Here is an 11,505-nt window from a genome sequence, read left to right as displayed (position 1 = left end):
GAAGAGGACCTTCTGCAGAAATCACAGGTGAATAGCACACCTATTGCCTGTCCCCCACAGACCTCTTTTCCCATGTCCATTCTCTGTTCAAGAATCCTTCCGTGCACGAGGTACTTTTTTGGCAAGTGACAATTCTCCTTCATACAGCCTTGTGACAGATACGCTCTCTTATGCACATCCTCTGTATTGTCTATGCAAATAGACCACATAGACCTTACCCCTGACCCCTGCCCACGAAGGAACAAAACACCCACTCCGAGAAGCAGGGGTTTTTCAAGCACGTATCTCTGCTTTGACAGGAGAGGGAAACGCAGAGGGTAGGACACGTCCAGAGGGCCAAATTAGGAAACCAAGAAATCCATGACCAGTTACTGAATACCAACCATTCCATCCGATTCTCCACACTTACCGAGTGTTTTCCCTAAGCCTCATCATGTTTCCTAAGACATTAGTATTCTTCAAGTTTTTCATTCCGAAAATACGTTTTAAAAGGTGACATGGGAAAAACATTGTAGCATCTGCACATTTATAAACATAGCATATTTAACCTTTATAAATTATCTAAATTGTCTAGGCTGCTATCCAACACTTTGGTATATTAAGTAAGATTTCTTTACTAGATTTTATCTGCCCTAGGCTTTTTTTTTCTTTTTTTAGTTTTTTAATGTAAAAAAAAAAAAAGAGTAAATATGGGTCGGGGTAGAGAGTGAGGGAGTGGAGTGAAGGGAGCCCAGGGACAGAGAGAGAGAAGCCAGCAAGCCTCCATCTCCCGAGCCCATTCAATGTCCAGATGGAGTGGCTTAGGCGTGGGTGAGTGAGTGGTAGGTCTCGCGAGAAGGACCTGGGCCATCGGAATGTGGCCAGGCAGTGACAGCATCATTCGTCCCCTTGTTGAAGGAGCAGAAGGTGGATTTCCTGGAACGATGGACGGTGCTTGGTGTCTCTTCTCCAGCAGCTGAGCATCAGCTTGTACACAGAGTCCGGGCACATGGCAGGCTGCGGGAGGTATGTCTTGGAAAACAAAAGTCCACAAAAACCCAGAGTGTTAAGAAAGGCAAAAAGGAAGTGTAGCTGCATTGTGGTTTTATCTGCCTCCCCCGATGCTTGAACTTGATAACTGAAATGGGTGTGGTGTCTGTCTTTCCCACTCCCCGCTGGATCCCTCTCCCCTCCCCTTGTGCCTCGTTGTCTGGACCAGGATCTCCTGATGGACCACCCTGAGGTCCCTACCACCACGCAAAATATGAACCTGAAGCAAAATGAGCCCTGAGGCTGGAAAGCATGTGGTTAGAGCACGAAACCCTCTGCTTATGACCCACGCATGTTGAGGCTGACCTTGGCCAAGCCAATCATGGTAGGGCAGGGGTGGTAAGTGTGTTGCTTATCTCAGCTCCTCCCCTGGAATAGGACCCTGGCCAGACACAGACACTGCAGTGTATCCCGGTCCCAGGATGTACCCATGTCACTCCTACTGTCATGTTCTCTGTGATCACCTCCCCCAGACTGGACCGTGGAGAGGAGTCTGCTGACCACAGAGCCCGCCTCGCAGTTGATAGGGTTGAGAAATGACTGTCCCTGTCAAACATTCAAAATGTCAAACGTTCAAAATGTGAATCCTGAAATGTTATTAACAAAACTTAAAGTAATTAAATGTTGTAAAAGGTAATCAAGTATAAATTTGATAAATTATGTTTAGTAATTAGTGTATTCAGTTTAATAAATTTTTATTGACAATTTAAACTTACACCTATAGGTGAGAAGTTTACTCAGCATATAACGGTAATTTTTGATTTTGAGTGAGGCTTCAATCAAATACTTAACTTCACTATTTGACCGTTTGGTGGTCGGTGAAAATATATTTGGTTCACTACTAGTATTTAGTGAAGATAAAACGGTGGGCCCTTTTAAGCTGAGTATTCAAAAATAAATAAGAAACATAAAATACTGGAGATTGTTAGAAATTAAAACAAAAGTAGGTCAACCTGAGGTCATGACAGATTTGTCCAGGAAAAAAACCATCTTACCCTCAGTCCACTCACTTATCTCTGCACACATGAATAAATTTGCCCTTTGTCATGGTAAGAAAGCAATTATTTTTATAACTAACAAAGATAATTTGGATCCCCTCTTCCCAAAATCTCTAGAGTGTCAAGATAAAATAATATTCCAGGACCCCTCCCTCTTATTTTCAACCTGCATATTGTCTTACCACTTGTCATTCCTTTATCTGTTGCTTGCTTCGATGTATTTAAGCCTTCAGAGAATCGAAATTTTATTTTGCTCGAGAGCCTTCTCCCCATCCCCGGATGTCGGGTTGAGCTGCCGTGCTCGAGAGTGCTATGGCCAGGCCACTCCTGGGAGATTCACTGCTCCAACTGCATCAGCTAGCCCTGCGTCCTGCATCTCCCAGGGATCTTACAAACTGAGCCAGCCAAAGAAATCTTAGAGTATCCTGACCAGGAAATGGGATCCTTGTCAGCGTGGGAATCTAGCTTTTCCCAAGTTCTAAGAAGCCACGGTCCAGGCACCTGATGGTCTCTGGGCATATACGTCTAGAAACATGGCTAAATATTTAGTCCAAACCGAATTGTTAACCCCTGCCAGTAAATCCCTTATTCACTTTTAAACTTATATTTTTGTCCTTATATATTTTAACCAGGAGGGCAAACCGCACAGTCTAGATCAAGAAACAGAGCAAACGTGAGAAAGAGGGTTTTATTTCCTGCTATCTCGGCGCTGGGAAAGAACCTGGCGTAACTCACCCCTCGTGTTGTCCAATGATCGTGGGTTGCCGTGTGGATAAGGCAGAGTGTATGGCTGGTGGGGCAGGGACAGGGGTAACTCTCAGTCTTTCGCATCATCTGGATAATTAGTGACCAAAGGCTGCCACCCAGGTGACTTACCTTCCAGCTTAGGCTAACCTGCTAAGTCAGGGCTTTCTTCCTCTCACCTTCCGGAGCACCCAAATCCACACCAGGCCGAGCCCAGCAGTTCTCACCTGCCTCCCTTGGTCCCGGAAGAACTCGCCAGTATTCTCGATGACCTGCTCATCTGACAGCTGGGAATAGGGCTGCTCCTGGCAAAAGGTGAACGTCTCCCACAGAGTCACCCCAAAGGCCCACACGTCGCTCGCTGTCGTGAACTTGCCCTGTTTACGCAAGGAAAAGAAGAGGGCACAGGAGTGGCCTGTACGTGACAAAAGCAGGTAAGATCCGTAGGACCTGGGTACCCCGTCCACCACCCGGGGCACAGAACACTGAAACTGCCATGATGTATATGGAGAATCTAAAACGACAAAGTCAAGTTGTTTTGACATCAAGCTACAGAGGCTGCTCTCTTGTCCTCCTGGTCTCTTAGGTCTGCTTCTCCTGTGGGGGAGATCCCAGAGGGGCAGCCGTAAGCTATCTGACTCTCCCACTGAGTGTCAGAAGCTCAAACTTCAATGCCCATGGGAAAATGCCCGTGGGAAAATGCCCGTGGGAAAATGCCTGTGGGAATGGCAACAGATGAATGGGAAATCGATCATTTTTATGTAGAGATAGAGGAACCTAGTTTAAGGGCTGGGAGAAGAATCCAGGGCTCTGGCTCAGTAAAAGTCACCATCTTGAAGGGGAGACCCGCACATGATAGCAATGGGAGTCAGGCTCTATCAGCACGAGTAAAATCGTGCACGTTTCCTATTCCATAAATACAATGCTCAAGCCCATGATGTGACTTATCCTTAGTTTTTCAGATCAGGAAAGTGAGACAAGGGAGGTTTACTAAAATCTCGAGAGTAAAGCCATGAGTAACAGAAAAACTGAGATTTGGAACAGGATCCTGTGGCTCTCGCGTTGATCTTCTTTTCCAACACTAAAGAATATCTCTAAAGGGAGCAATGCCCACTGATCAGATTAGAGATGGGTGAAGTACTGATTCACATACGCAGATGATAAAGATCCTTGTGAGGACTCACGTAAACTGGGATATATCACAGCATCAGGTGTTAATAGTGGGAAACTGGAAAGCGCTTACGTATCAAATTATAGAGACATTATTAAATTACTGGACAGAGCCACCCAATGGGATATGATGCGGCCATTAAGATCATGTTTTTGAAGAAATTTAATGACATAGGAAATGCTAACTATATAGAATTATATGCGCACAGTTCTGTCCCGGTTCTGTAATGTAATTGTTGGTACCCAGCAGTCTCCCTTATCTGCAGTTCCCCTTTCCATCATTTCGGTGACCCACATTCAACAGCGACCCAGAGGCAGAGCAGTGTCCTTCTGATGGTACATCAAGCAGTAGCCTCACCCCTCACCACAACATCTGCACAATGCGCCCACTTCATCTCGTCAGGTGGGCATTGTGTCATCTTACAGCGTCACAAGAGGAAGGGTGAGTACACAACAATATTTTGGAGAGAGAAACCATATTTATGTAACTTTTGACATTATATTGTTATAATTGTTCTATTTTATTACTAGCTACTGTTTTTAATCTCTTGCTGTGTCTGATTTCTATATTAAAATATTAAAATATATATATTACACCTTTATCATAAATATGTATATATGGGAAAAAAATCTTCAGTTTCAGGCATCCACTGGGGGCCCTGGAACATATCCCCCACAAATAAGGGGGATACTACTGTATATACACACATAAACACACACATATACACATATATACACACATACATGTATGTACATATGTACACATACATAGACATATACACGCACACAGAAATGTGTGTATAGAAAATAACCCACAAAGGAAATATGCCAAAATATTAATAATGGTTATCTTAGTGAGAGAAAGGGGATAACTATATATATTTTTTCACTTTGAATTTAATTAATGAATCCCTTAATAATATGAACAAGAAATACACAGATTAACATAAATGAACAAAGCTAGATTGCTCTTGGGCTTTTCTCTGCCATGTTAAATGACAAAAGACAAAATTACAGGTACACACCATTGTAGGAAGTAAATGTTTAAAGTCTAATAATTCCACAAATCAGCTAAGTGGTATAAAATCAACAATAAAATGTCTCAAATATGCAAGGTCAGAAAAAATACCTCCAAGAGAGACATCTGGAAAAAAAATCACTCACTCTTGGTCCAGAATACCAAGAGTTGAATACTAATTATAAAGGAAAAAAATGATGAACTTAAAATAAAAAATAAATAGTAATACTCATTAAAACAAATACATAGACATCAGTCTAAATTATTCATTAGAAATATAGTTATGAAGTTAATACAGAAGAAAAATATCTTTTGTGGATAACATTTCTTTAAGTGATAAGGTTTTTAATAAATTAATGAAGACCAATCGGTATGTCAAAAAGGTAGAGAGAGAAAAAAAATGATACTAAATCCCTTATGATGATAGGTACATTTTTAATCTTTTCCCCATATTTTCTATAGTAAGCATGTTACATTTTATCAGCAGAAATAGGCAAGTGTTAAGAAATAGTAATTAAAAATGAAATAGTAATTAATTCACCAAAGTAAATCATCTCAAGTCAGAAAATATCAACGTCTATTGTTTGCTTCCTACTGTCTCACATTTGTCTCTATGTGCCATGTGCACCTGCCTACATGTCAGTTGCTGAGGTAGTGCTTAAAAACATGAGGAACTCTAGGGCACCTGGGTGGCTCAGTTGGTTAGGCGTCTGCCTTCGGCTGAGGTCATGATCTCAGGGTCCTGGAATCAAGCCCCATGTCGGGCTCCCTGCTCAGCAGGGAGTCTGCATCTCCCTCCTCTTCTGCCCCTCCCCCCCACTCATGCTTCCTCTCTCTAGTTCTGCTCTCTCTCTCTCCCTCAAATAAATAAATAAAATCTTAAAAAAAAAAAAAAAGTGACGAACTCACCAGCAAGATACTCTCCCAAGACATCCAGCGGATGGGGAGCACTGCCCGGCCCTGGATTCGGTAGTAATCACCGCTGTACAGGTTTCTGCTCATTCCAAAGTCAGCTATCTTGATGGTATAGTTCTTACCCACTAAGCAGTTTCGTGTGGCCAGATCTCGGTGGACAAAATTAAGGGAGGAAAGGTACTTCATGCCGGAGGCAATCTGTGTAGCCATAAACTTTAGGTTGGCATAACTGGGGAATAAAAAAGAGGAAAGTGGCCCATGGGAAGAGAAAGCCATGAGAGGCACACGTTCGACAGGTGGTACTAATGAGCTGGAGTTTTGACCTCAACATCCCTTCTCTGTTCTCAGTGAATCTTTGTGCTTTCCCCCAGAGGGCAGTGGTGCCATTATTCCCCACCAGGCCAGAATAGTGAGAAACTTGAACGTTTGAGGCTCCCTGTCTTCAAAGCCCAGTTTAGTGCCACAAACACAGGGTAGAGCCAGGAGACTTGGCATATTTACCTGACAGTGGGTGCGTTGCTGGAGGCAGAACTGGGGGGCTCATGGCGGGAAAGAAACTGATTGAGATCTCCATTCTCCATGTACTCAGTGATCATGCACAGAGGGTCGTCGGTGATGCACACGGCTAAGAGGCGGATAATGTTTGGGTCCTTGAGCCGGGACATGATCTTTATCTCCTTAAGAAAATCATTCCTTTGGAGGACACAGACATAGGTAAACCCAGACGTTGCCAGGGTTAGAGAAAAGAGGGGGAAGAAGACACAGCAAAGCCTAGTCCTACCCATTATCCCGAGGCTTGTTTCCCTTTGGATAACCTTTGAGAGGACAGAGAAGTTGGTACCTAGAAACTATCTTATTCTACATACCCCGGAATAGGATACACCCTTATTCAACTGCAATCTTTTTGAGAACATGAACCATGACCTGCTCACATATGCATCCCTAGAATCCAACAAAAGGCCCACCATATAGAAAGTGATTACCGTTTGCTGAATCAAATATATGCTGCTAAAAACAAGTCTGCAAAATGAAACCTTTCCCTGGATATCCTATCTTAAGTGCACTGGGGTATTTACCTTTTTAAAAGCCATGGACTCTCTCTACTAATAGAGCAAAGAAATCTTTTATAAAGTGAATAATCATCCTCTGGTTTATCTGGTGCATCTTTTTTTTTTTTTAAGATTATTTATTTATTTATTTGACAGATAGAGATCACAAGTAGGCAGAGGCAGGCAGAGAGAAAGTAGGAAGCAGGCTCCCTGCTGAGCAGAGAGCCCGATGCAGGGCTCCATCCTAGGACCCTGGGATCAGGACCTGAGCCGAAGGCAGAGGCTTTAGCCCACTGAGCCACCAGGGGCCCCTTATCTCATGCATCTTTATTTTTCTCATACTGACTGTTCATAGTACAGGACATACCAGCAGTCCATCACAACACACTCTGAGCAGTCTGTTCAAAGCAGAGCTTTTCAAAGCTCACAGTGGCGATGTGGAGTCATTTCAAAAACAGTACTCACTTGGCCAAGACTAGAGCCGTTTGAGTACCTAGTGACCACTCCCTTGAGTCAAAAAATGGGCTCTCACCTTCCCAGGAACAATAATTGTAAGTAAGACCACTAGCCCACTAGCAGATCAGTTAGTAATCTCCTGTGAGTTTTCTAGCAACCCTGAACTGGGAGTCATACTGTATCAGTATAAAACCCTTGAAATCAATGCCTTCCTGATGTGACATGCCCCCTCTTTAATTCCCCCCTCTACTCAAAATCAGGGATTTCCACAGTTTGGAGAGCCCAGAGTCTAGGTCATCCTTCGTGGCTAAATTACAGTAGGTATAGGTGAAGGGACACCAAACCTCACCAACCAAAACAATGGGCAACGGCTTTGTTATATCCTATGTTTTTTCTTCTTGCCACTATCTCCAATTGTGTGCCAAGGTTAATATTAAGAATATTCCTCCTCTCTAAAGGACTCAGAGGTTGTCATTTTTCATGCATACTAATGTCTTTAAGATTGAGGTTCTCACAGTTAAAATTCCAGTTCTGTTCTCTCACCTTTCTTTCTTCTTCATTCCATATCCTGCCCACTGCAAGACAGTGGAAACTCTATCACCATTCCTGGAATTTCCAGTAATTTGGGGAAGAGGGATAATAACCGTTCTCTCACTCTGAGTATCAGTGAGACAAATCAAGTCAACACAAATGGGGAAATATATACGTTACCCAGACGTGCAAACTTCTCTGAGACAGAGACAACCAGCTTTCAACCAGCATGCCTCTCTGGGTGAGGATTAACTCACCATTACTGTAATGGAAAGGCTGTCAGACAACGGAGTGTGGCTGGAAACTGCAATTTATTTTAAAGGATCCAAGAGACTATTAGCCAGTTTGGGACACTGCTAAAGGAATGTAGGATCCTTTTGCTTTGAGGTCCATGGATACTTTGCCAAGTAGAGGTAGCTTCTCATTTTGGGGGTTGCTGGACATTGAAGAAAAGGAGCATAAAAGAGAAAAAAAAAAAGGAATAAGAAAGTAAATAGAGATGCGAATAAAGGAGAACAGAGGAGACTTAGCAAGAAAGTTGTGTGTGAACAAGGAAGTCGGCCAGGAGGCGGTAATGACATTCAGAAGTACGTCTACGCGTCATGGTCAAAGGAGCACATATTCAGGCTGTTGTGTGTGTTGGGAAGTACAGCTCTGTACAAAGGGAATTTGGAAGTCGACATGTAGCTAATTCAATGGAAGGCGGACATCTGCGTTTGCCAGAGAGAGAGAAGACAGATGAGGACTGCAGGCCCATCAGAAAACGAGAGCACAAGAGCGAAAGGTGAGGCAGCTCACAGACCTTCCCATCTCAAAAGAAAAAAGTTGCTCACAGGTTTTCAGGACTGTTCCTGATCCTGAAGGTGAAATACATAAAAGAAAATTCAAAATGCAGACCACAGACCTGGCATTCTTGTTGGCATCTGCTCGGAGCATTTTCACGGCCACCAGGACAGGCTGGTTGGCACTGACATCTAGGGCAAAATCTTTGTCTTTGAATTTTTCCATCCCCTCCACTTCACAGAGATGAACCTAGACAAAAGTTATCTAGTCTCAGCATCATCGTTTCTCCTGAAGATGGCTCAGTACTCTCGCTGGGCATTTTCAGGAGATAAGCTAACTCTTACAACTCAAGCAAAATCATCAAAGACTGTTAAGATAGGTATAACATACCTTTACTTCAAATAGCCAAGACAAACAGTGGTAAAACCCAGCTAATATGACACTTTACTACTTTATAAAAGATATATACACTGATTGGAACATTAAATATGTGAACAAATCTACAACATAGCATTTTATTCCAGTAGAGTCCACTATAAAATGTCACTCGGCATAAATGCTCCCATTTTGATTCAAGGAAGTTTAGTTACTGGTTCATACGAAACAAATGGCAATTTCTTCTCTAAGGTAGTCCCTTAGTGTGGCATTAGGACTACAAGGAACCCCTACGTATGAGTAACAGAATAATGAGCATGTGTTTTCAACCCCGGGGACAGAATGACATCACAAAAAGATGCCATGAACCCTTCCACCAACACCAAACCCACGCAAGGGCAAAGGGTACCACCCACACGGAAAACCGAGAACACGTTCTTCTATTTCATCTGGATTTCAGATGGCACCGTTGAAGGGCTCCTGTCGCCACTTAAATCATGGCTTTGGATTCTCAGAAGGTTCACGTGACTGACGTAAGAGTGCAAAGTCACTATGACATGCATCACTCGGAGGGTGACCGGGAAGAGTGCTCCTCCTTATCTCAATCGGCAATTCATCCCCTCGTGGCTGAGTCTGGGACTCAAGTCAGGGGCGAGGTTGTTTTTGACCACTTTACATGTAACTCCCATGGAAAGGAGGAAAACAAAGTGGCTATCAAGTAGCAGGATGTTCTTGGACAGTTTATCAAAGATGATCACATCTTACGGGTCCCCACCCTCTCTGTAACCTATTGTAAAAAAAAAAATTGAAAATACTGAGTGTTTTTCAGGATATCTGAAGTCTAGTGACTTGCTGGCTTTAAAAAGTCCCATACAGAAATCAGGAGACCCAGGAACCTTTGTGAGTTCTTTCACAAGAGCGAGGTGGACCCAGTCCCAGCTTCTAGAGGACAAGGCAAGGACAGATGAGGGAAGGGGACATTCTGGTACAAATCCACTTTGGAAGGGGTACTTTTCTGCTCTCCCGGCCATTTGTATTCAATGACTATCTTTGGGATACCAAGAACTGGAGACCCCACGAGGAGATTCAACTCACCTCCCCAAACTGGCCTTCTCCCAGCTTCTCTTTGAATGTCAGGAGTCTCCTGGGGAACTCTTCCACGGCCACATCTTTCCCTGAAAGCAGGTCCATGGTGACAGCAGGCACTGAGTAGGTGTTGCCTCCGGTCACCCCCTGCAGGTTCACGATGTCAGCCTCTGCGTAGTGGGGTGCCCCCTCCGGCCCGCTGGGCTGGGCCGGCTTCACAACGCCACTGCAGCCTGGGAAGACACCCACAGTGAGTCCGACTCCAAGGGGCATCTTTGGAGATCCTTCCAGGAAGAAAATCTGAGAGGAAGGCTAGGACATGCCCCAAAGACAGCCTCCATGCCATTCTCACTCAGAGAAGGGTTCCCCTAGAGACTCTTTCTTGTGGCCTTCAGAATGTAGAACATCATTTTCTCTCTTGTTCTCAAACTGTGTGATCATTAACAACCTCCTTGACTAATTTGAGGGGATTGTGGTGAAACTAGAGGACACTTCGTGTTACATAAGGGCAGGAGATTTAAAGTTGGAAGACTTCATCACATGTTTCTTTAAGACACTATCCTTGGCTTAATAACCTATTTTAGGGATTAGAACTTTCTGACGATCTAGTTTAAAGCACACCCTTCCTTACAAAAAATTAAAATATGTTTTAAGACTTTAGAAAACAGGTAAATTACTTTAGTCCAGCCTAAAATAAATTAGTTTATTCTTGCTATCTCTGTTACAAATTAGTTTATTCTTGCTATCTTGCTATCTTTCTACAATTCCCTGAGTTCAATGTGCTCCTTCAATGTTTGCTATCCACTGAGCCATGAATTCACACGAGCTTCCTCACTTCCTTTGAAAAGACCCCTTGGAAAGCTTATGCGCTCCCAGTCAGTCCTGTCTGCTCCTCCATCTGGCTCTCCCCTGAACACAAGTTCTTCTACTGACTTGCATCACTCTTCAGTGGCTGACCTTCTGGAAAAGCTGCTCTGAGCCTCAGTGATGACCCCAGAATCCCTCCTGATGTCATTCTGCGGCACGTTAAAAAAAAAAAAAGAAAACCACTGGATGTGAATCAGTTGGCCCTGTTTTACCAAAGCAGTAGTTTTCCTAAGAAAGGCAAGAAATATTTGCTGTCGTAAGAGATCTTGTATTAGTCAAATAAATTTCCAACAAAGAGAAATAAACAAAAATTAGATAAGCTCTTGAGGGCCAGAAAATTGGGAATTCCAGGATGTCTTTAGCTTCATTCGTTTATTTTCTCCAGGTGAAATGCTAGTCCTGAATCTACCGCTAATGATGTTCGGTTTTGGGTGAGTGGCCTGTCTGGACCTCCTCAGCTTCTTCCTACGGACAATGAGGATAC

General features: G+C 43.4%; 1 protein-coding gene across 1 annotated transcript in view; it reads right to left on the bottom strand.

Annotated features, from left to right (window-relative positions):
- Positions 1-663: 663 nt before the first annotated feature.
- Positions 664-11,505, bottom strand: part of DDR2 (discoidin domain receptor tyrosine kinase 2) — a gene marked incomplete at its 5' end in the record, with an annotated part of 28,784 nt that continues 17,942 nt past the window's right edge. The window contains 6 exons of the mRNA XM_080823918.1: positions 664-1,011; positions 2,999-3,148; positions 5,869-6,103; positions 6,376-6,567; positions 8,815-8,942; positions 10,164-10,387. Coding sequence (XP_080680044.1) covers positions 877-1,011; positions 2,999-3,148; positions 5,869-6,103; positions 6,376-6,567; positions 8,815-8,942; positions 10,164-10,387 — 1,064 coding nt within the window. The 3' untranslated portion in view covers positions 664-876. The remainder of the gene's footprint in view (positions 1,012-2,998; positions 3,149-5,868; positions 6,104-6,375; positions 6,568-8,814; positions 8,943-10,163; positions 10,388-11,505) is intronic.

The sequence above is a fragment of the Martes martes genome (assembly GCF_963455335.1).
Source record: "Martes martes genome assembly, chromosome: 15".
Taxonomy (NCBI): Eukaryota; Metazoa; Chordata; class Mammalia; order Carnivora; family Mustelidae; genus Martes; species Martes martes.
The sequence above is the reverse complement of the archived record's forward strand: the minus strand, read 5'-3'. Positions and strand labels throughout refer to the sequence as shown.